General features: G+C 48.0%; 1 protein-coding gene across 2 annotated transcripts in view; it reads right to left on the reverse strand.

Moving 5' to 3' along the window:
• The window catches only part of SIM1 (SIM bHLH transcription factor 1), an 87,914-nt gene extending 63,408 nt beyond the window's left edge, over window positions 1-24,506 (reverse strand). Inside the window, exons 1-8 of one of the 2 annotated variants that reach the window (XM_045294515.1) lie at window positions 23,885-24,506; window positions 14,613-14,695; window positions 11,398-11,487; window positions 10,807-10,915; window positions 10,575-10,660; window positions 9,940-10,139; window positions 9,680-9,771; window positions 8,867-9,014 (exon numbers count right to left, since the gene is read on the reverse strand). In XM_045294515.1, coding sequence (XP_045150450.1) covers window positions 8,867-9,014; window positions 9,680-9,771; window positions 9,940-10,139; window positions 10,575-10,660; window positions 10,807-10,915; window positions 11,398-11,487; window positions 14,613-14,695; window positions 23,885-24,059 — 983 coding nt within the window. In that variant the 5' untranslated portion in view covers window positions 24,060-24,506. Of the gene's footprint in view, window positions 1-8,866; window positions 9,015-9,664; window positions 9,772-9,939; window positions 10,140-10,574; window positions 10,661-10,806; window positions 10,916-11,397; window positions 11,488-14,612; window positions 14,696-23,884 lie in introns of both variants that reach the window. The other variant, XM_004710896.2, reaches the window with a different exon arrangement.
• Between the last annotated feature and the right edge of the window lie 266 nt (window positions 24,507-24,772).

The raw sequence follows: 24,772 nt of genomic DNA on the forward strand, positions 1-24,772 counted from the left end.
ACACAATTACTGGACCCTTCCCATCTGAAGCAAAGGAGAGTGAAGAAAAGCAAAGACCCAAGGAAGCAATCAGTCCATAAGACTAGTGGCCCACATGAACCACAATCTCTCCAACCTGAAACCAGGAAAATTAGATGGTGCCCAGCTACACTACCTACCACTCTGACCAAAGACACAATAGAAGATGTTAGCTAGGGTGGGAGAAAAAGATAGACGAAAACTCAAATAGATTTTTTTTTTAAAAAAGGACAAAAGAAAAGACTAGACTTACTGGACTAATAGAGACTGCAGGAATTCCTGAGATTATCACCCTAAGAAATCTTTGAACCTAAACTGAAGTCATTCTCAGAAGGCCCTTCCAGCCAAATAATAGGTTAGCTTGTAAAGTAAACAGTACATCCTATGAAGAATGTGCTAAAAAAAAGAAAGAAAGAAAGTCCAGTAAAAAATATATATATTTGCAAATCTCATTCCAAGCAGGAACAACAATCGGTTCCGCATCATTCCAATACGACAAAAACGAGCTCTGGCACAGCTGCCCACTCTCTCCTTCACACACTACCAACCTCAGCAAGGTCTACCCAGGGCAACGTCCCTGCGCAAGTCAAAGCTGGACTCCTTACCCAGCAGCCACTTTTCCGGCTGCCAATACATAGCCCACCAAACACACATAGCCACACACGGACAGGGAGTCAGGAGCCCAGGCCCTCCACTGGCTCCACTCCCTCCACTCCGTCTAAGCAGGCATTCCCCAGGGGGATCCCGCCTGCACCAACGCATTTAACTGTTGCTGGGAGAACCTCTCTGTGCTGGAAGAAGCTTAGCCAACAGCAACGCCACCGTTGAACGTATCTGGGGCACAGCTTGCGCTTAACTGTTCTTCCTACAGATACCTCCCTATTCCGTTTGGTGTCCCCAGAACCTGGTGCGGCGTCAGACACATCAGATGTGTTCACTAAGTTATTTACCACTGTTCAAGACCCACTCCTCCTAACCAACTGACGGAAGACCCAGCAAGTCTCTGCACGTGTTTCACAGTCATCAGCAACAACTCCTGCGCTCGGGGTCAGAAGGAAACTGGCCCTCTGCCTTCCTAAGACTTGGCCTTGCCCTCGATCAGCCCCAAGACTCACAATCTTTTATTTTGTGTTTTCTGGCAGGTGACAATTATTTAATTTCATTCGAAATAACTCACATTTACTTCAGGCTTGCTTCGTGTCAAGCTCAGTGTCAAGACCTTCACACACATTAGTTCTTTGAATGATGTCAACAACTCCACAAGGTAGCTATTGCAATTATTCTCATGTTACAGATTAAAAAAACTTAAAAGCAGAAAAGTTAAGCAATTCAGCGACAGTCACAGGGCTAGTGGATGTGAACCTAGGAAACTCCAGATCCTTAGCTCCTAATTAGCATTGTATTGCGCTTAATAACTTAGTGGCACCTCATTCCACAATACTTGCGGTTTTGTTTGTGGTTGTTTTTTCAAATATCCTGGAGTCACCCCTGTATTTATCAGGGAAATGTGTATATGGAGAAGAATGAGGGGATAGCTGATGCCCAAACTTGTAAGTTCATGATTTAGAAATTCAAGCTAATGAGGAAAGTTATTTCTTTCTTTCTAGAGCATTTCATTTTAGGTCATATAATTGGTAAAAGCTAGTAACAATATCTGTTTTGAGCATCTGCCTCATGTCTCGGTTCTTTACATAAACGATCTCATTTAGTCCTTCCATATGATGGAAAGGTGGGGCCAAGTCTCCTCTTCTCACAAATAGGAAAACAGAAGGTCAAGAGGTAGAATGACCCGCTGAAGGTCTCAATTATTAGCTATCCAGCTGTGACTGGGACCTAGGTCCATCTGACAGGTAAGTCCAAGCCTTTTCCTCATGGGCTACTTACAGTGACACTACGGATCTATAGAGATAGAGATATTTTCATGATCTTACTGCAATATCACTTCCTGAAGTAAAAAGTCACCGATGGTAAACAGCTGTACCAGGCTCAGTGAGATCCCAAACGTTGTCCCACAAAAGTAAGTAAGTACTTCTAGTACCCCCCTTAGCCCTGCCTTCACCATAGATCTCTCCTCTCCCTGGCTAGCTGCCTGGCCCTTGATATGCGTGAGGCTTAGACACACAACCAAGCACATCAACCAAACTTTATTGTCCATCACTTGCTGCTCATCGCCAATGAGAACAAAGAGGGAAATAGTGGATAAGGGAAAGCAGTACAAATCTTAATCAAGATATATAGACCCCCACATACAACACACATGCACACACACACACACATCTTTTACTGAACATAATAGCATTCTGCACATAAGTAGACTGACAACAGGCCCCAACAATACATTTTTCTGAAGTTCAAGTGCAGCCCTACTGGAATGGAGCCCTATCTTCAAAGACGGCAGTGAACATGCTTTTCCGTAACGTGACTCAACAACTGGAACCCTTCCTCTTCCAACAGCCAGGCTAAGAAAAATTCCCAGAAGAGTGGTCGGGAGGTGATTTGTCACACACCAAGGGTTCTCTGCCCAGGAAGTAAAGTAAAGGAGGGGACCTGAGCCTCCAAGCCGGGGAACAGCAGAGGAAGGCGCAGAGAGCAGAGAGCGCGGGAGCAGAAGAAACAGCCAGGCAGCATCGTTCCAAAGAGCTGAGGATAGCACAGGGCAGGCTGGGACATTTTCCTGCCCCTGGCCCTGAGCGGGGTCCCCAGGGGACAGCCTCTCCTGTTGCTGGATCTTCTCCATTCGTCTTCAAAAGCAAAACAGGTCCAATCCACCACACACACACACACACACACACACACACACACACGTGCGCACCATCTAGAAAAGGCCATATATATTACAACAGAAATAATGTGCGCCACATCTGACAAATAGGAAGATGTGGCTTGCCAATCTACTGACATTTGATACTAACACTTTTGTTTAACAAGAAAATAAAACAGTAAATCTGGTTTAATGAAATAAAGCAATTAGTAATAGCAATAATGTATCTATGTGAATGAGAGGCCAGCCCTTCAGTAAAAGAACTGATATTCCCAGGCTGCCTTTCTTTTCTTAGAAAAGAGCAACGTCTTCACAGGGTCCTGTGGGGGAAAATGATACACTCTTAATTAAATGTCATTGAGGAAATGACAGTGCATTAAAATGGCAATATCTGTACACACTTGTGGAACATCAGTACAGTGGCAGCTTTGTAATCTCCCATCTTAAAATTAGATCAAAGACTAGCTGAAGTTGGGTGGAATGAACTTCACAGTCTCACTCACTGAAATCCATGCTTCTTTCCCAAACATTTTTCTCCCCAGCACTCCTCTCAACCCTATCACATACACAGAGAGCCACAGCAGGTAGCAGGCGTTGACCCATCAGGCTTCAATCCTGGTTCCACTACTTACTCAGTATATCAGGGTCTCCATTTCCTCATCCAAAAACAGGGGCCGTGATCCCTGTCCTAACCACCATACAGGGCTGTCAAAAACCAAATCATTAACTAATGTGCCAGCACTTTGAAAGAGATGTGCATTCCATTCAACATTTGCTTAATTTTAAAAAATTTAAAGTTTGAGAATAAAAAATAAGTTCCAAACTAAATGGAGTTGATCAAAATGATCATAAGTAAAAAGTGGGTAAAGAGTGGGAGTAGGTAGTTAGTGCTGGTGTTATGTATTTTAAATGAGGCTGAAGCTCTCTACTCTTAAGAAAATGTTTGAGCAGTTGCAAAACTACTATGACTACAAATGTATCTTCAACTTGTTTTTGTATCATTCAATTACATAAAAGGTCTTTTGACAAGAACAACTGGGACTCTGATGTTCAATATTTATCATAAAAAAGATAAATATAATTAAAGATCAAATCTTATTTGTCAATATACAGTGTGTATGATCATTATTTCAAACAATCAAAAAGAAAAAAACTATGTTAAGAAGTGCTCCAAAGCATGAGAGTGAATTATTTTATATTTGCAGCTACATACGCAAAGCTACATGATAGGATTTATTTGACATTTATTTACAATGTAAAACGGTGATTTTGCAAACCAGAAAATTAAGTTCTAGTAATAATATGATAACTGAAACTTTAAATTAATAGTTCTTTTCAAAACATCAACATTCAAATTAACTTGGTGCCTTAAAGTGAAAACTAATACAGTAGATTGTTTTTTTCTGCTTTTTTAAATTACTAACTTCATTTCACTGGCATTTAAAACAAATGCCACTACTTGTTATAAGTATGTTTGAATATTTGCTTCTTTATGCTATGAGCACTTAAGGTTTTACACTCACAAAATTTACTAACATTTTAAAATCCTTTTTAATTGTGAGGACTAAGCCAATTTTATGCAATCAGAGACAAAAATTATGAGACCTGCAGTAATTGGGATTTCTTTTATTTTTACTTGGGCATGAGGAGATTCTACAACTCATAAGGGCTGTTCAGAAGAGGCAGAACCAACTCGATGGCGCTGAGTCTGGGGTTGGTTTAGCATGTTTTACACACCACTAATAGGGATGATCTGTATCTGTGCTACTTCTACTAACACTGAAAGAAATTGTTTTGTTAATCATCTTCTTGGGGGGCTCTTACAAACCTTATAGCAAGCCATCATTCAATTGTATTAAGCACACTTATACACATGTTGCCATCAATGTTTCCAAGTGAAAGAAATTTTAACACAAGAAACGATTCCCATGTGCTTGGTGAATCACTGATAGACATCTTACAAAATGTGTCACCAAAACAGTGTTCCATCCTAAACTTCAGAAACAAACGGAGAAGCGCCTTTTACACAATGGGAAATGAACAGAAAATAAATGTGGCTGAGTCCCAAATGACCAAACCACTCTAGAAACCGACTCTCCCTCACGCTTTCTGCTCTCCAGTCACAAGATCCGCGTCCACACTAGAAATGGTGTTACATGCACTAATGTTTACAACTATAGTCTAGGAGGGATTAGCTGCAGCACCCTCCAGGCTATCAAAATCCACAGTTGTTCAAGTTCCTTCTATAAAATGGCACTGAATCTGCATATAACCTACACATATCCACTCATACATTTTAAATCATCTCTAGTTACTTTTAGTACCTAACCATGCAAATTCTCCGAAAATAGCACTTTATGCTCTCTCTTAGCCTTTAAGGAATTGCTGTGACCACTTAACTGGTTATGGGGTATTTTCCCCCTAGATTAGCTTCAATTCCAGGTTGGTTGAATGCTCACTACTGGAGGACATTGAGGACCAGCTGTACATCCTACAGAAACCCCATTGGTAGGCCTCTGTGAGAGTCATATAGCAGTGTGCACTTGATGAGTATTAGTGGTGATTATTTTTAATGCCAGTAAATTAGAAGTTATATATATTTTTGTAAGTTTTTATGCACAATAAATTTGAACACTTAAATTTGCCATTTTAAATGCACGGTGGTTGTGTAGAGAATGCTATTTAAACATGAAGTATCGAGATATCTGTAGCTTACTTTAAAATGATTAGTGGGGGAAATAGACATAAATGAACACATATAGACACAAAGAGACATAAAGCACATATGGTAAAATGTTCATCACTACTTTATTGATACTTATTTATACTGTTTTGTATATGGAAATCCATTGAAATATTCTTTCAACTTTTCTGTGTTTGAAAAGTTAAAAACATGCTTTAGCATGCTTTTCAAGTAGGATTTTTATACCTTCCCGACTTCACTTTTAAGAACAGAAAAAGGTAATGTCTTTATCCTTTGAAGTGCACAAAATTTCTTATTTTAAAAACATATAAAGTTAAAAAACAAAGCATTTTCTTATAAATTGTTTTTCATCATGTATTGAGTGTTCTACATTTTCAATTTTCTTCACATTAAGTCCTAATGTTTGTCATCTTGGCTATGAATAATTAATATTTCAAGTTAAAATCAGGAAATGTGAATCAAAGAAGATTACTCTGGTCTTTACAAAGTGTATTCTCCTTTCTTTCTCTCTCCACACTTCTCGGGACTTTTGTTCACTGTGACCAGATACCGCTCCCCTCTCTATCCTCCTGAAAATCACCAGGGACCTGTCATGCTTCACAGTTTATTCAGAGCCTGTGGAAACTTAACAGATTTTTTAAAATTTTATCAAGTCACCAACATATACCTGTGTGTCACTGACAAATGGGCACTCTCAGTATGGCTTTATTCTGCAGTGAACCTTGCAAGTTTGCACAGGGCAGTCATACAAAAGCCCCAGTACCACTGTCAGGACATACCCACTTCCTCTAAAACCATCCCCTTCTCCTCCCTGCACGCTTGCAGTTGCTTTATTTAACAAAGCTATGGAATATCTCTCTTCAGTGTTGCTTCTGTTACATACTAAAAACTGATCCCCTCCCCCCCTCCAACAGCTTAAAAAAAAACTTGAACGATAAATTTAACATCAGGCATTTGGTAAAATGAGCTTCTCATAAATGCAGCTTCTACTAAAAGCCATATACTCATTTGTTCAGTGCCTGTTTAAAATCGCTACCTTGGTGACATGAAAATCCCCTCAAAATATATGCTATTAAGGCACTTAAATTTGGAAAACATCTGGCATGTCGAATTATTGGAGAGCTTGTGGTTTTGAAGTACATTGTTTGGGGTGGTGTATTTGGAAAGAATTCACTTATCATTCTGTCTTAGCAGAGAGCTAGCCCTGAAAACAAATGTATGTGGCAGTTTCACTACTCCCATAGAGAATCAATAGCCATCTATTTAATTTGCTAAGACAATGTAAATTAGTAACTTCCTGCCAGATGTGCGATACGCACATCAAACAAACTGCAACCTGTTCATTATGAAAATCCTGTCGACACACACAGAGCCACTTGATGACATTTCGTCTAAGGCAGTCTCCACATTGGCTGCCATAAAAATGGTCCCCAGAATTTTTGTACAAAGCACTGGAGCTGCAGAGTCATAAAGTGATAATCAATTTCAGGTTTTCATCTTGTGGGCTGTGTATACATGCTTCTGCATGTTTATTTCTATTTTCACTTGGCAAAAATGTTCAGGAAAAGGCATACCAGGCTATATTTCCTTTTATAAATCAGTTCTTTATCCTCATTACATCTTTTTAATCTGATGTAAAGCTGGTAGTCTAATTCTGCAGCCCTGAAGAAGTGTGTGAAGTGAAAAATGACAGTCAACAGAGAAAAGAAAGTACACTGATTCACTGGAAGCCAAACAGAATATTTCAAAATGACTCCAAACATAAATTAAGTTTACCCATTGGGAGGTCTAACTTGCATTCTGATCACTTATATGGGTCTGTGTGACTGTCTACCCTGCTGGTTGATAAAAAATGATTACCAACCCCAGGCACCCACCGGAGAACAGTGTGTGTGTGTGTGTGTGTGTGTGTGTGTGTGTGTGTGTGTGTGTGTTGCTTCTGATAGCTCAGACATACAAAGCGCCTTCTTAAAGAATGTCCATTTCCTCTCCATGGTAAGCAGACAGCATTTTTCATCGGAAAATGCTTCTGCTTCACTGCGTGACTTATTTCATGAATTATGCTTTGCCATGTTCTCTTAGGTATGTTTTAAGCATACGACAAACTATGTTTATAAAATAGATGGTTTCTTTCCATGACGCCCAGCACATGGGTGTGCTTTCTCCTCCACCCAAATCCACAACCCTCTTACTTTTACTAAAGTCTAACAGTATTTACTTTAACACTGTTAGCTAAACTAAGGAAAATAAAGGCTCTCCTTATTAATCAGTGATTATTCTTGTATACTGAATCCTCATCTAAACCAAATTCATTTCCTAAGTCTGTGGAATTATATTTTCTTATTAAACAGGGCAAAGAGTATATACTCTTACTGCCAAGTATATTTCCACCTACTACATTTTTAATTTGGCAATTTAGGACACCGAGAAATTAATCTCCTTCTGAGGCACTGAAGCCTAGTAGGATTCCAAAGAGCACCCCTTCACCAACTTCCTAATGCCCAAATAGCCTTTGTACTAAGTGCCTGTTGTGTCCACGCTTCTACAGTATCTCCAGAGGTGCCCTAAAAAGTCACAAGTTTTGCCACCTCTATTTCAAAACAACAACAACAACAACAAAACCCGACAACTGCACACACAAGACTGCTCCGTAAAGGCTTTCCACCTTCAGCGATTCCACTTGCACCAACAGCTCGCAGAACGTGCTATTCTGCACCAGCTACACACCAGACCACGTGATCCGCCTGCAGAGCCACACCGGCGACCAGAGACCATTATCGTTTCCAGAAAGAAAACGACTCCGGTGCAGCTGCGGCAACAGCCGGCCCCGCAGCCGCACCCGCAGGTGGCATCGCGTGGCATCGCGCCGGGCTCCTCTCCGAGCCCAGCGGCCGGCAGCGCGCGCGGAGCCTGGGCGCCGGGCAAGCTGGCAGGAGGAGGCGCTCGGTCCCTCTGCTTTCTGGGGGGTCGAAGTCAGGCCCTCCTGGCCACCTACACCCGCTTTGTGGTTCAGGCAAAGAACCATTCTCTCAGAACTCTGAACTTTGATTGTGGACTCTGGTTAAAATTAAGAACTTCAAACCCCAGATTTGAAAAAGTGAAACAGATGTCCTGTTTGGGAACCATAAATGGCTCCGGACGTCGGATCCTTTCCTCCCCCCTCTTTCCACTCTACCGCCTTGAGTTTTATTCAATGCAGAGTCCGCTCGGACGTGGAAGAGCGAGAGCGAGCAGGGAGCCGAGAGAGTGAGTGTGCGCTCTGGATGCGCAGCTCCTCCACCGTGCTCCAGCAAAGAAGGCGGGCAGCAGCCCCCGGACCAGCGCCCACAGCTTGCCGCTCCGAACGCCCGGCCCGCGGGGCTCGGGACCCGGGCTGCACTCACGTGAGGACGTAGTTGACGCTGACGATGCAGTGCGGCCTGGAGGAGCGGCTGTTGTGCACGATGGTCGCGTAGCTCTGCACCCACACCCAGCCTCCGTGCTTCGCCAGGAACCTGTAGTACTTGGTGGTCACCTGCCCCTTCACCAGCACTGACGGGAAAGCAGAAGGGGGGGTGGGGGGGCTGAGCTAGCGCGGCCCGAGGGCAGGACCCAATATCCAAATCAGCCCGAAGGAGACAGACACCACGGGGAACTTCCCGAACAAAATTGATTGTTCGGTTAATTTGTATCGAAGCGGGCCGGCACAGTCCCCTGGGCGTACGCGCTGGGGCAGCACCTCCCTGGGCTGTGGGCGTCACCTTTAGCAAAGGGCGGGGGAGGGGGGGCTCCTAAAGGTGAGGCTTCATCTCCTTCGGAGACGGCTAGAGAACCACCGAAGGGAGAGAGGGAGGGAGGGAGGAAAGGGGGGAGCAGCAACACTGACGCGCACGCTCCCTTGTCCTGGGAGATTAAGCTCAAAATTGCATCCCAAACCGAGGTGCGTCCTTGTAAACGGAAAAGAGTGGACCCACCTACATTGTTTGCATCTTTGGTGAGGTTTTTGAGGGGGGGGAGGGGGGACTTTCGTGACAGGCCCTGGGATGTTCTAGAAACTTGGTAGCCCTCAGTTCCAAATCACACCCTCCAGGGACCCGCCGCCCCTAGGGTTCCCACCCGCCCGTCTGTCTGGTGGGCTAGAAAAGCGACTCCTGCCCAGGGACCAGGCAGCTGTGTGGCGCTGGGGCAGGGCGGCGTCTTACGCAAGTGGTGCGCACAGCGCAGGTGGAAGGTATCGCAGCCGTGCACGTGGTGGTACAGGGTCTTTTCGATCAGGTCCTGCGGCTCATATCCCGTCAACTCTGCCACCCTGCGAAGAACAATGCCCCGGAGATGAGTGCGGCACAGGCAGTCGGGTTTCTCCGACCACCAAAGTCCCCTCACATACAAAATGGGTTCCTGTGGTCAGCGAGAAATGCCCCATCACTAAAGAGGGCTCTTCTCCCTGCAAAGGCGACCCTTGTCCGTGCCCGCCCACCTGGAGTCCAGGAAGATGAGCTTCATGTCCAGGCTGGCGCGGAACATGAACATGTTGCTGTGCAGCTTGATCTCTGTGACAGCGCTGGGCGGCAGGGAGTGGCCCACGGCCACCAAACCCACGTTCTGGTAGCAGCCGTCGAATGGGGACATGTCCAGGCTGTACTGGCGGATCTTCAGGTAGCCGCTGCAGTGAATGACCTGTAGGGGCAGGGTAAGACTCAGCCATGGCCAGTAAGCCCTCACAAAGTGGGGTGGGGTAGTGGGTGGGGTGGCGAGATTTTATTCAGGGAGTGTGTGAGTACTGTGCAGGCTCCCCTCCGTCTCTAAGTGAACTCTGACAATCCATAGAAGCCACCGACACTTTCCCGACCCTTTAACCCCACCCATGGGCTCCAGGCTGAGAGCCTCCACAATTGAGTACAACAACCCAGTCAGACTGAGCCTTAAAACTCAGTCCCAAGATGATCACAAAGTGGAATAGCCAGCAAGACTCGTTCCCACCAGCAGCATTTTGATGCCTGTGGGTTGGAGGGGGGACACCCGCCCAGCACAGGCGCTGAGATCCCCCACTCAGCTACAGGAGCTGGAGGGACAGCCTCCCAGAGACTTCCAACTTCTGGCTCTACCACGCACCTTGTAGCCACCGCAGGTAAGGCCCGCATTCCTCTTCGCCAATACACACTTCATCCTCAGGAAAAAGGAGCGCTCGATCTCGTACTCTGGCAGAGAGGGACGGAGGAGGGCACAGGATGTGATACAGGCAAGTGGCACAGTGTTGCAGAACCTGGGCAGCTAACAGGGAAGAAGCTAAAAGCAGGCTCCCACTGCCTGGGCCAGAGTGTGGTGGGCATGCATCTGCCCTTACCCTGCACAAAGTGGGAGTGGTAGGGCTGATGGGCTGTGAGCACGGCAGTCATCTCATCGTGGTCAGCCGGGTGGATGTATTCGTAAATACTGTTCCCAGTCAGCTCAACCTGCAAAGAGGAGAGTACCACTGTCCCATGATGGTGGACGACCTCTTCCTGTCAGGAAGGGGGAGCTGGCAGGTTGGGAATCACCTGAATTCTAATTCCAACTCAGCTGCTTGCTACCCACCTCAGCCTCTTTAAACCTCGCCTTCCTTGCTTAAGAAATGAAAGTAATAGTAATAACACTGCAACTCCCTGGTAATGTTACAGTAGATAAAGCATGCCGAGCCTCTCACAGTGCCTAGAGTACAGCACAGATTAAAATAAAAAAATTTTAAGTCCTCATTGAGACCTGGGGTAGAAGTTAAAGGAAGAGGGGCAGTGGTGGGAAGATGCACACTCTTGAAAAAGCTGGAACACCCCCCCACCCTTGTCCACTGAGTTGCTTTCAACCCCAGAAGCAGTGCAAAGCAATCCCCTTGTGCCTCCAGTTGTGCTGTAACTGTGAAAACATCTGGCCGGAAGAAGCTCCCTTCTCCCCCACCTACCTGAGAAAGACCCAGGTGGACGGAGGCTGTCTCGGAGATGTACATGATTTTCCCATCGGGGGCCACCACAAAGATGAAGCCGTCCAGGGTCTGAGGAGGCAGAAACAAAAGAAATGGAGACCTCTGTGGGCTACTCTGGATAAAAGGGGCAGGTGGGCTGAAGAAAGCAAGGTTCTGTTCAAGGGGTAAAGGGCTGGTGGCAAGCACAGGGTATAGAAACACAGCCACAAGGGTCTCCTTTTTGGTTTAGTCCCCAATCCGTGCCTGGGGACATGCAGCACACCAGGAAAAATCTAGAGGAGGTAGAGGACAAGAATACTGCTATCAAAGACTCAGGGTTCACCAGTCATAACATCAGGAAGGGCATGTCTGTAACATACACAAACATGGGGGTGGGGTGAAAATCATGGTCCACAATAAGAGGTAGGTTAGGGTCTTGGGACAGTGGTCACTGAAAGCATCAGAGTTTTTCTGTATTCAACTTAAAGGGCTCCATAACGGTAGCTTCCTAAAGAGTACTGACAGGGTTTGGGAAAGATCCATTGCAGTAGGTCGTTCTGACAGTATGAAAAGTTTGGACACAGGAAAGCTAGCCAATGGCTCTGGAAGGAGTCCAGGAGAGTGGGATTTAGGAAATGAGAGGCTTTACGGGCAGCAAATCCATAGAGGAGTGCTATAGCGTGTGTTTACACTGAGGCTTCAAACTGACAGGCTCTCCTCTCGGAAAAGTATTGGACTTTCACTGTCCCTTTATCTCTGTGAATGAGGCCTCAGTCTATGCAGTAGAGACAAGGATGAGGCAGACTGGGCTCTCAAGGAGCTCAGAGTCCAGTGGGGGTGACTGACCTAAAAACAGATATAATAAACTCACAGCTGAACAGACAATGCTGACTCTTGAATCAAGTGGCCAGGGGGTCCTGGGGGGAGAATGAGAGAGGCTTTGAGGAGAGACCTGAAGAGGAAACTTGGAACAAAGAAGGGCAGAGTGTACCCTACACAGAATACAGAGCACGAACAAAAGCAGGGACGGGGTGGGGTGGGGGGGCTGCTGTAGTCTGGAGTGTACTGACCATGGGGCTTAGGAAGCATGCTGGAGTTGGACTTTAAAAATTGGGGGCTGTCTATATGAGGAAGTTTTAGATACTCAGTGTTCCAAAAGAGGTTTTGAGTCAAGAGAATAGCATGACCACATGTGTGTGTTTTGTTTTGTCTGGGTATGGGTGGTTTTCTTGGCGGAGGGTAGATGGTGACACCGGAAGAAGGACTAGGAATGAGATCAGGGCAGGTTCTCTAGAGCAGAGCTGGTAAAGCCTGAATGTAGGACATCACGGGGAGACAGAAAGGAGAATCTCACTTAAAGATGGCTCTGGCTGTGGAATTCATGCTATTTTGGTGACAGAAAGAGACACTGGGACTGACTTCAAGGCTCTAAGAAGAGCATTGTGCAGATGATATGGCTAACCAAGATTGAAATGTTAAGAAAGCATAGTGAGATTTCATATGATGGGGAGTGGGAGAGCGAGGCACTGTGTTGTTGTTAAAGATTTTCATTTGGAAATGTACACACCTGCCTGCAAATTTCCATTTGGATGTGTACAGCTGACAGTAGGAAGTAAAGATGGAAAGCTCAGGAAAGAGGTCTAGTTTACAGCCACCAGCTGGTGTCCTGCTCATGGGAAGAAGGGAATCCAGGTAGTGGTCCTGACTGAGATCACCCAGGAAGCCATAAAGCTGGGAAAGGAGAAACAGAGCTGGGATTGGGAGAAACACCAGCACGTTGCAGGTTAGCTCGTGGTGGGGGGATCAAAGAGGTGCAACACAGAGTGAGAAAAAGGATGGAGGGAATCAGGAGCTGTTTTAGAAACACAGTGGTGGGGTGGGGGGGAGAGGATCAGCCATATCCCCTCCTCCTAGCCTTAATGTCACCGCATCTTCCTGCGCCATCTTAGAAATCTGCTATTGAGTCTATCTCAACTCACAGGTACCCCATAGGACAGGCCAGAACTGTCTCTGAGCGTTTCCAGGATGGTAACTGGAGAGTAGAAAGCCTCATCTTTCTCCCAGTGGAGCCTGAGAGACTCCAAAATCAGTGAACTGGAGGGAAGAACTGGGACGGTGGGGTGGTGGGAGTGATGGAAAGTGAAAGATGGAAGAGCCACGAGGAGTGAGAGACAGTTTGGTTGTAGATTTTGGTTCCTGTTGATGGGAATGTGGAAAGACTGGGGGGAGGGCCAGAGGTATCTGATGGAAGATGACTTTGAGAGGAAAGGAGACACAGCAAGGTTCTAGGTGCATTCAACGTGTCTGGCCTAGCTGGTGAAAAATTGCTCAGCCGGGGCCTTTCTTTGCCCTGTGAAATTATGTCTATCTCATCTAAGAGGAAGAACAGTAAAGATCAAGACTCTTCTGTCGCTAGAGGCCTAAAGTGCTTGTCCTTGTGCACAAGAAGAGAACCAGCTCAGCTTTCCCCATCGCTGCTCAGGTTCCAGGCTCCTGGGCAAGGAGCTCAATGGGCTTGAATAGTAATAAAGGGGGTGCAGGGTAGGGAACAAGTGTCAAGCCTAAAAATGCCACCGGGAGTTTTACTATTTTAAATATTTGCTCTGCGACTTAAGCGGGCAACGGGCAATTTAAAACGGTGTGCACTGCAAACAACGCGGTAATGGGCGCCTCACATTGGTTAAACTCATTATCTTGGGGTGTATGTGTGTCTGCCAGAATCTGTGCGTGGCCTGGGGACAGCCCTGGCGAGAGGAGAAGGGAAACTCGGGGAGAAGCGGGATCCGGGAACTAGGTCTTTAAAGCACTGCTGGGCATTTTTGCCAGATTCTTGTTATCTCCTCTGTAACTTCTTCACTCCAGGTGGCGCTTCTGCTGTCAGCCTTCGGGATTGGGTCCCGGACGCTTCGGTTTCCTGCTTCAACTGTGTCGGCTGTCTTCCCCTCCCTCCCTCGGTCCAGCAGCCTTAGTGCGGCCTTGACCGCCTCTCTACTATCCTGGTTGTCGCTTTGCTTCCCTCTCAACCTCCCAAAGTGCCATGGCACCGCGAGTGGTTAAGAGGCTAAAAGCTTTCACTGTGGAGGAGGTGTTGGGGCGGGGAGAGGCCCCATTCGAGCTGTCTCCATTTTCTAGCAAAACCAGAAATCCTCTCAGAGCCCAGCACCCGCGCCCTGTACGCACGTGCGACGCCTGAGGGAGGGGGCCCACACTGGTACCTGCAGCAGGTGGGAGCCCAGCTCTCTGCCCACGTTGTCCAGGGGGCTGGTGCGACTCGAATGTCCCCATGCCTCGCCGAGCCCTGGGGAGACACAGAGACGTTGGCAGTGCTGGGACTTGTCCCAGCGATTACGTTTACACACACATATCCGGAGAGAGGATTCCTCCGCTATACTCTCCACGCAAAGCACGATTCAGAGCCCGTACGTTTGTGCTCCATTCGCCCGTTTCTGAAGGACTGAGCAGAGGTTAGAGTCTCCCTCCGCAGGACCTGCTCAGATTCCTCTAGAGCAGTGACCTGGCCAATCGCTTCCCTGGTAGGACACTAATTTGGGGGCTGTCATAGCCTGGTGGGCTCGCCCTCGTCCCCGACACCTCACCTCAGAGGTAACTTTGGGTAGGATCACTACTATGCTTACGGGAATGAGGGAGACCTTATTTCCGCACAAAGTTTCCGCCATCCTCCTTATCCGGAGCCCCAAAATGTCGTCACACCCAGCAAACGCCACCGCCGGCCCTAGGCGTCGGGCCAAGTCCAGCAGACCCATAGCGGACTCATGGATTGGCTGCCGGCCTCTCCAGCCATTCTCCACCACTCCACCTGGGCCTTCTCTCCCCTCCCCTTTGGAAAAATCCGTTGGCGTGAGAATGGCTTCTGGTCCCAGCATTCCTGCGCCGGCCTTCTCTCTCTGTCTTCCGGCTTCCACCTCCTGGCCTTGAATCTGCCCCCATTCCTCTCCCACAAAGAAAGAAGTTGCCCCGTCTTTACAGAAGTTAGTTACATTTAGAGATTGGCCCCCTGTCAGCAGTACTTCGCTCCTTTCTGCAGACAGAGGAGAATTGTTCAGTTTCTTTATCACCCAGGAGTATCACCTACTAACCCAGACAGCCCTTTTCCGTCGTCCTTGATGCCGCCAGGAAAGATCATTGGAGGTTGTGTTTTGAATTCTTTCCCCAGGGATGCCCACAGACTATCCACACTCGAGGTTGACTATTTAAAAATAGTGACAACATATATGCTGCATGTTTAGCACCTGCTGGCAGAAAAGAAATGAAAACACAGGAGAAACTTGCAGGGCTGGAAGTTAAATTATGTATGGGCGAACATCTTTCAACCATGTCGCCGCTGAAATTATTTTACCTAGGCAGTTAAGGCCTTTCATTAAACAAGGTTTCACAGGACCCAAATAACCAGAAAGAGAAGTCTGTCGTGCGTTCGTGAAGGGGCAAATCATCAGAAGTTCAGAATGACAAACACACTTGCTTTGTAATAGGGGGATGGGGTGGGGGCGGGTCTTTCGGAATAAAACGCGAGTCGTCAGGAGCTCTTACAGCAGCGATCAAAACCCACGCAACCGGAGACCGTCAGTGGCCCTTAAGCTCAAATCGGGGGTTTCCAGGTGTTTGCACATCTAAATAAATATAACGATTTCCCACCGCTCTGCAAACACCGAGGCTCCCCGCCTGAGCCCGGCCCCTTCTCCCTCCCTCACCCCTTGTCCTGCCCGCCGGCCTCTTTAGCGGGTCCCTGCTTCGCTCCGCCCAGGGCCTCCTCCGCCGGTCCCGGGGCTGCTCCCCGTGGCCCGTCGCCCCCAAACAGCCCCGAGCACTCGCTCCTTCCCTTGCTACCTTTCCTCCCCGTTTCCGACAAGCGATCCCTCCCCTTGGCTTCGGACCCTTTGGAGACCCATCTCTTGGAAACCCCTCCCCCCACCCCAAGAGTGGCGGCAGCGGGTGGCTGCACAGGTGTGCGGGCCGGAGGCCTGCTGCTGGGGATAGGGACCTGCCGCCACGGCGCCGGTGGCCCAGGGCCCAGTGGAAGCCAGAAGCCTGAAAGGGGAGGCTAGGCGCTCCCACGCTCCCCACTACCACCACCGAAGACAGAGGTCGCTGCGTCTGGGGACAGGTCTCCCAGCAGCGTGTGAAACCTGTGCTAGGAGCGAAACAGTGAAAAAGGAAGCACACACGCCGGTTTGATTGTGAAACGAAGGGGCGGAGAGTTGTTGGCCGATGCGCGGGAGCAGCCTGCCCACCTGAATCCTTTGCCCCCGCCTGACTCGCCCGGCCCGGGGTTAAAAGCGAGCTCGGGACTCCGGCGCCGGCCCGGGCTGTTTGTTGTCTCGGGTTGCGGCCTCATTAGTATGCGGCTACCAGAGAAAATAAGCCTTCCCCGCAGGTTAATAAACAGCCGGTCCAGGCGCAGGTTAACAGGGGCCACGCTCGCCCTCCCCATCCCCTCCCCACCTCTGAAGGAACCTTTTGCTTTCACGGAGCGGTGCTTTCGCTTCGTGTTCCTGGTGGAAACCTCCGTCACACGGTAGTAGCTGGGTTAATGTTTTATGCGAGATTGGCAGCCAAAGCTAGTCTACCTGCAGAGCCTTCCCGACCCCATACCACCGCCAGCCTCGCCCTTCGTGGCGCTAAAGAGGCCTCTCCGAGTCCCGTAAGGGGTTCCCCTCCCGGGAACCCCGGAGTGTGTCGAAGACCCTCTCCCGGAGCCCCCCCCTCCTCGTCTCCAGGCTGCGGTGACGTTCCCGCACTCAATTTCCGTTGGCGAGGGCGTAAGCTGAGATTTCGGTTCTGCACTTGACCTACCGCAGAAAATTCGCAAATCCTTTGATTGTCTGTTTAAAATGAGGAGGAAACCAGCTCCCTTTGCGGCCGGATTACAGTGGGAACAAGATCTAAGGATTCCCTTGTAATTCGGTGATGCTGAGGGAATGGAGGTTTGCAAAGGAGAAAAGGAACGCCATGCGGGAGGCGATAACTAAACCGGGTGTTAGACAAAAGGATTTTCCTCAGCTAAAGTGGCCGGAGACAAAGGAAAACATAATCTATTTTGGAAGATTTCCAAGATATGCCACATTAACTTCAGCAGATATATTTTGCTTCTCTCAGCGCCCTCCCCCTTCCCCCTTAAAGTCTGGTTTACCATATTTACATAAGTAGCATTAGAAGGGATGTATCTATTATGGATCTAAAGGGCTAGCTCACATTTCACGTGAAAACCCGGGCAAGTTTCACCATTGCTTTACCCTCAGTGCGTGGTTGAGCCATTTCCATTTAAATACCCCCTGACCCAAGGATTACCTCAATGGACTGACTGCACGGGTTTTGTAATTTCCTGAAAATGAGATTTCGATTTATAAAACAAGAAACCAATTAGTAACCAAATGAGGCGAAGTAGATCCACTAAAATTGACCTAATCCCACAGGCACCATTTAGGCCCGTTCTTGGCGAATGAATGATGAGCCCCAGTCTAGCGTGAGCTCAAAGTCTCATCCAGCTGTGTTATTGCAGGCAGCAAAAATAAATTGATCGAGCTTTTCCTTCAGAATGAATTGCACACCCTTGACAAAATATAGATTACAGACCAGGCATCGCCTCCTTCACTCAGATAGGAAGAGGAGAAAAAGCAAGCTTGTTCTACTATTCTTTTGTGTGTGTGTTTTAATAAATAACAACTATATTTCAATAGATAGGTGTCTCCTTTGTCGGGTTTTCCTGAACCCTCCTCTCCCAGACTGCGATGTATTTTTAGGCCATAAACTGAGGGGAAGCGGGGAGCGCTGGAAGGAGCTGTTCGAGACCTGACTACAGCTGGGTGGCTGGGTGTGGAGGGTCTTCCGAGATCCTGCTCTCACCACGAGGTCTTCGAAGGGGCTCGATTCAGCCTCTTGGATTTCCCCGCGGGCCTGGGGCTTGAGTGGGGCCCCTGGCCCAGGAGACTAAGCCAAAATGCTGGTATCCTGCAGGCTCCTGTTTCACGGCCGAGCGCACGCCGTTCCATCCTTCCCTGGGGCCCGGCCACCTCCCTGGCCTTACAGCTCCAGCCGCCGTAGCGAGTGGCTTTTGCCTAGGAAGAGAGCGTGCAGCCTGGGCCGCTTTCAGAACGGTTTCTGGGTGAAAGGATGCTTCAGGCACCGCGGTGCACCCGCCCCATCTCCACGAGGTTGTAGCCCGCCCTCCAACCCCTGCGACCCTTTTGGGCCACCCGGCGGGTGTGGCAGAGCTTCGGAGGGCGTTGGCTGCCTTTCTAAGACAGATTTAAGGCCCTCCCAGCTGCCTACACCCCACTCCGCCCAGGTCTCCCCTGTTTTCCTCTAAGAGGGCTTGAGACACAGCGGGACTATGCCCAGGGGACTCACCCATATTAGGGTAAATCTGGTGGAAGCCAACGGGCCCTGGGGAGACTGTCTTCCCTGGCCGGCTTTCCCAGTCTCCGTAGGCGCCCGCCTCCCGGCTGCAATTACTAATGGGCCCGATCCTGCGGGCCAAGCCCAAGGCGGCCTCCAGAGGACGGTTGCGGTCTGAATAACCCATGGGGACACAAATGCACGCGGGATTGTGCATTTTTGTACAAGAGTACGGTGTGTGACGACTGGAAAGATTCAGGGCCGCGTAGCCCGCCTGCGCCGTAGCGATGCTGTGCCGGGGCCAGTGACGGTCCCCGCTTCCCCAGCACTGGGCACCCGCCGGGGTCTCGACTGTCCAACAGAGCCCTCCCCCGCGGGAAGGACTTGCTCAAGTCGGATCTCGGCTGCAGGCTTAGGCGGCCGCCAACTCAAGGGAGGGAGGTCGGACCCGCACTGCGGGGGCCACTGCCGGGGCAGGAGAGGGTGGTCTCCCAGAACCCGGAAGAAGCACCTTAAGGGGACCTTGCCAGGAGGTCCAGGCTAGAGGTGGAGGGCGGAATGGCTCTCGGGCCCGCCGGCGCCGGCGAGCGGAGGTGCACCCATGGCCCGGGCTGGCCGGGCACACGCGCTTCTCCCGCCGGCGAGCTCTGCGCGGAGCGCGGGGCGGCGCGGAGGCCTCGATCCCCTTACGAACTCTGGTCTGGCACCAACTGCAGAGGGCCGCCCTTACCTTAGGGCTACCTGCATTTGCTCCGCAGTTCTCCGCCATTGATCTCGCATTTTCACCACTGCAACCAGCCCATTTCTAAATAATTGAGGATCCCTCCCCCACTCAAAATTGTACGTGCCAAGCACCAAGAACTGACAATGGGTAGCCCATAGAAATCCTGTAGGTGTCCATGGGTCCCTTCCGCATTGTCTTGAGTAATATCCGGTCCAGAAGAGTAGAGAAACTCGGCAAGAATCCACTAGTACCTAGCTTTCACTACGTATGGGGTCCTAGTCCGTTCACATTCGTGTGTGCAAAGGCTCAAAGCTATCAAGCGGGATTTTCCAGAACAGAAAAACCACTCGCCTAGAAATCACACCCAGCCTTCGGGTGGGCGGTTTGTAGGCTGACCTCGTGTGCACGGTGCTGTTTTTGTTATTGTTTTTATTAGTGAGCCCTCCCTTTCAAGAGAAGAAGTTTCTTCCATTGATCTGTTCTACAATTTCGGGCACATAAATCTGCCTTGCAAATGCTGTGCACTGAGTTAGTTCTGCACGCTACATTATAAGTCAACATCAAAACTGAAATTGAACAGAGAAAACCAGCGTGGAGCGTAAACTGTGTTGAAAGGCTTTTAAATGAGAAAAACTTCTGTAAAAAACTAAACATTGAAACCCAATGCTCAATCATTTCCCTGAACAGCAAGAAAAACAGCTTTAAATCACCATCCACGTGGGAAACGGGGCCTCTTTCTCTCTTTCACTTCTTGGCCTCACACACAAAAAAATGCCATTAAAAATTTCACTCTTGAGGTGAAGATTGTAGAAAGTTGCTGTGGAGGTTGGTTTAAGCACTGTAGGCAATCCCTCCAGCCTTTGGAGAGGCTCTCTTTCTTAAGCAGTTACTTATTAATTTCAATTTTGTAAATTTTTATTTCCTCAAGACAGGTTGACAATGCAATGGTAGTGTGATGCTCGCCAGTTTTTGAAGCAGTAGATCTGAAGACATGCTTGATTCTTTCAAAGGCCATTCTGCCAACTACTATGTCTTCAGTCAAAATTTCATTATAGCTAGATATCAAATATATATTTCTTTTTAAATTTGTTTCACATTGCACATGAAGTCACATCACCTCTTCCTTTTTATTCCTACCTTTCTGGATGTGATAACTTCAAATAATCATGTCATTTCTAGGTGCCACAACATTTTCTTTGCCAGGAAATTTTAGAATTGAATACTGCCACTTGGGAGAAGTGAAATTTTAATTACTCCATACTAATGTTCCTTAGTTGATTTCTTAAAGCTATGAAATATTCAAATCGAATGCTTCATTCCTAACACTTTCCTCTCTCTCTCTCTCTCTCCCATTTTCCCCAACAGCTTGATTGTAGTTTGTGTACACCAGTAAATAAAATCTGAAACTTGTGTCCAGATAAGGAAGGATTCTATTGGGTCCAAGGGGAAGTTGGTGGAGATATATCCAGCACCATGCATAGTAGGGAATGAGAAAAAAATTATTAGGAGATATTTTTCATTTTTCAAACAAGTATGGAATGGGTAGCTTCTTTTTGTTCATCAACTTACTAGTCTTTACTAGTTTTTATGGGACAGATAGATGAACAGTGATCTGAGCCAAAACAATGAAGTTTTGCAGTCATTGCTGTGTCTTTAGCTAAGACGTTGAAGTGACACCAGATTTTTAGTTACTATGCTTTATGTCCAACTCACTGCACCTAGGGAGGCAGAGATAAGCTACATGTGATCTGGTGCTAACTACATTAATGACATACCATGTAACTGTTTACCCCAACCTTCAAATGTTGTTGAAGGCCTACTCTGTGCTCAGATGGCTTCAGGATGGATGTGAAAATAAATTTCGTTTGCATGCTCTTTTCATTTCTCATTACTTAAGGTGAATCCCAAGAAAGGTCTCAGTTTCTCCCACTACTATGTCCCACAATCCCGACCACTCTCTGACTTCCCTAAACCCAAAGTTAGCACCCCCTGCAGGTTGCACCCTGTTCTTTCTCAGGCTTCTGACTCACTCCTTTGAAGGTTGTGCTTTCGCTTTGTTTGTTTTTGTTGTTCTTTCGTAATGTGAATGAGCTTGCTTGGATTTGGAGTTTTGGAAGCCCAGGCACCCTCAGCATGAAAACCTCATCCCCAGGAGCCAGATGTCTGGACGCTCCTGTCTAACTCACCGGCTGGAGACCTCGGATGAGTTATGAGCACAACGGTAGCTGCAGAAATAAATGGTGTGCCCAGAGATTGCATAAACTCCCCATAAACTCACACCGGCCCACAGAAGGGAGAGGGGGGAGGGGTGGGGGCAGGAAGGTGAGGGGAGCTACAGAAAGCACAGTCGCTGTTCAAGTAACCAGAGAGGAATCTGCTGCTCTGCTGAGAGACTCCAGTGGGCTTCTTCACCACAGGTCGCTTTAAAAAATGAAAAATTAAAAATCCTGTAAAGTTGGCAATAAGAGTTTGTTGTTTGTCCCTCCTACTTATCGCGATTAAAAAAATTGTTAACTTGGAGTTTAATCAGACAAGAATGTTTGGTCTCTTAAAAAAAAAAATCCTCCACCACCACCAGCAGCTGGGGCCCCTGCGGGCCACGCCTGCTAGGGTCTTTGAGTTCCACTCTGCACCCGCCGACTACTTATTCTAGTCCTGCGATTACTCGCAGCCCCACCAGCGGCACCATATGCTTCTTCTGATCAAACAGCGAGAGACATCGGCACCGATAATTGATGAGACCTACTAGAAATCACGCAGAAAGGGAGCCCACTGAGACCGCAGGGGCTGACAAATCACTGCTAATAATCCTGTTAGGAACCGCGCGGCCAGCCGAGTTCGCGATCGCTTTATTTTTATAAAGTAGGCGCTGACAGTATAAAAGACAACGAAATCTCTTTTTTAAACAGAAGGCAGTGTGCACAATGGTAATTTCCCCACCCTCAATTCCTAGCACAGTTTGAATGGAAGGCTGGTTTTACATATATGTCTCCAGGCTCTCTTTTTCTTTCTTTCTTTCCCCTTTCTTTTTTTTCTGAACTTTTCAGGTACTTTACGCTTTGCTTCCCTCTCCTCTTGTGCTCTCCATGGCCAGAGGAGGCGAATGCTCCAGGAACAGCTTCAAGACCAAAGACAGAAGGAACTATGCAACTACTTAAAGCAGGACTGAACTACGGTGTGAATGCTGGCCTTCAGGACTCCGACCACTTTGCTAGCTTTTGACTCAGAGAATCACTTTCCATCAAGAGGCAGCAAAGTGAAACTCTCAACCCAGTAAGGGACCATTCCCCCCCCCCTTAAAAAGAAAACAACAAATCCCAAACATCCTCAAATCAACAGCAACAATGTGAACCTGTACTGGTCAAAGATGCAATTCTGGTTCGGCAATAAACAGGATTTATACTCTGGGCTTTTTGTTGTATAGCACCTTTCCCTTCATACTTCTGATCCCTCCTCTCTCCCAGTAAAAACAAATCTAAAATACTACTTTAAAAAAATCTGTTTATGTCATTAGGAGGAGGGTAAAGGAAAGGACGAGGACCGGACAGGGAAATGGCATCGGAAGTCTCCTTTCCTAGCGAGTATAAATGGCTTCTTACATGACCGTGTTGTAGAAGGCAGCTCTGTCCTCCACACAGTGAATCCTGATCATCCAAATACAGCTTTTAAATCATGTCAGCAGCTTAGCAGTTCTAACTTGTAGGTCTAGACAATTCTAGACCATCACCCAGATGATATTTCCTGAGCAGGCTAGTAATCATAATTTCATCTCCTGAATTTGGGGATGAATCTATTACATCAGAAATAATAACAAGCAAATCACCAAGCTCCAAAGTTCGTTCCAGGACCTCTGAACATCTTGAACCGCAAGAACGGATTTGCTATAAACAGTCAAGAGGATAAATTCAGGACATGCTCACTCACAAATATGCCTGCTCCCTTCCCATGTACAGAACTCTAGAGAAATCATTTAGCTCTGCTAGCTCCAAGCCTGTAGGTCTAGCGATACCTAGCAAAGCCCATGAATTTGGCAGTGCTCCTGCTTCCTACTGGATACAATTCTAACAAGAGGAATAAAAAAGAAAGTCATGTTTGGATTAGTAGTACTTTCAATTGAGTCCAGTATCTGAAGTGTTGACAAAAGCGCTGCTGGGCTGCTTCCCAACCAAACATATCTGATGGACTGAAGAGAAAGAATTTATGGGGAAGTCGGAGGAGTCACGAAAAGGCAACACAGTCTCTGAGTTCAGGGAGGTCCTTAGACCAGCAGCCAGGCTGCACTTCCCTTCCCTTCTGCAGAAAGAATGGATGCAACTAAGTACCTACTGCTCTGCCCTCCGGTCTAGTTTCACTACCTGGCAAACCCAATGCCCCCTGCCTTTGAAATTCCATCCGGGCAAAATCACTTACCTTCTGGGAACACCACTCTCATTTTGAGATAGCTGGTGGTGAGTCTGATTATGGATGCTTTGTCCAGCTGCGAGGTGATAGCCGAGGGCAAAGGCAGTAATTTAGCCAGTTCATAAAATTCACTGTTTTCCTTCTCCCTTCTAGTCCGGGCAGCATTTTTGGACTTCTCTTTCATTGTGTCTCGTTGTTCCCCCTTTCTTCTTGCAACGTAAGCTCCACAGATTCATCCAAAACCAGAAATAAACGTTCAATTACAGGTCATCTTTGACAAAACAGAAAGCATGCTTTGAATGGAGAGGCGGATGTCTTTGCCAGGGGCAAGAATGTACGGATGGCAGTAAAAGACCAGAGCTGTGAAAGGAAACTATTTTCTTGGGAAAACGCGGAATGAGAGAGGACTGGGAAGTCGCTGGTCCAAGGCAGTTGGGGCAATCCTCGGAGGGGTGGGGGGTGAGGCTGGAAGGGGGGTTCTGGGTATCAAATGACGGCCGGAGCCTTGAGGAGCCAGCCTTTTCTTCGGTCTCGAGCCGCGAACCCCGGTCTTCGGAAAATCCACATAATAACCCCAGACGTCTGCGCCTCAGTCCCGCGGTATCAGGGCCCGCTTGGAGCCCCTTGCGGGAGAGAGGAATCCCGGTGAACTTCCTTCAGGCCACTGTGAAGACAACAGCGTCAGAGCGTCAGAGGTCGCCCGCAGCAGTCACTCCCACCCTCGCCCGCAGCAACCGCGCTGCAAAGAGCCACTAGCTGCGCCTCCGCTTTCCTCCCCCAGACTCCGAGGGGTTTTCGTTTTTTTAAGAAACAGGGAAATCCGCCGTCGAGACAGCCCCGGACAAACGAGGCTCGCATTCCCTCCACCGAGCTAGCCCGTGCTCCAGCCCCCTGGGA

This window comes from Echinops telfairi, unplaced genomic scaffold (assembly GCF_000313985.2).
Source record: "Echinops telfairi isolate 266 unplaced genomic scaffold, ASM31398v2 ScPeMD7_3533;HRSCAF=4204_0, whole genome shotgun sequence".
In the NCBI taxonomy this organism is placed as follows: Eukaryota; Metazoa; Chordata; class Mammalia; order Afrosoricida; family Tenrecidae; genus Echinops; species Echinops telfairi.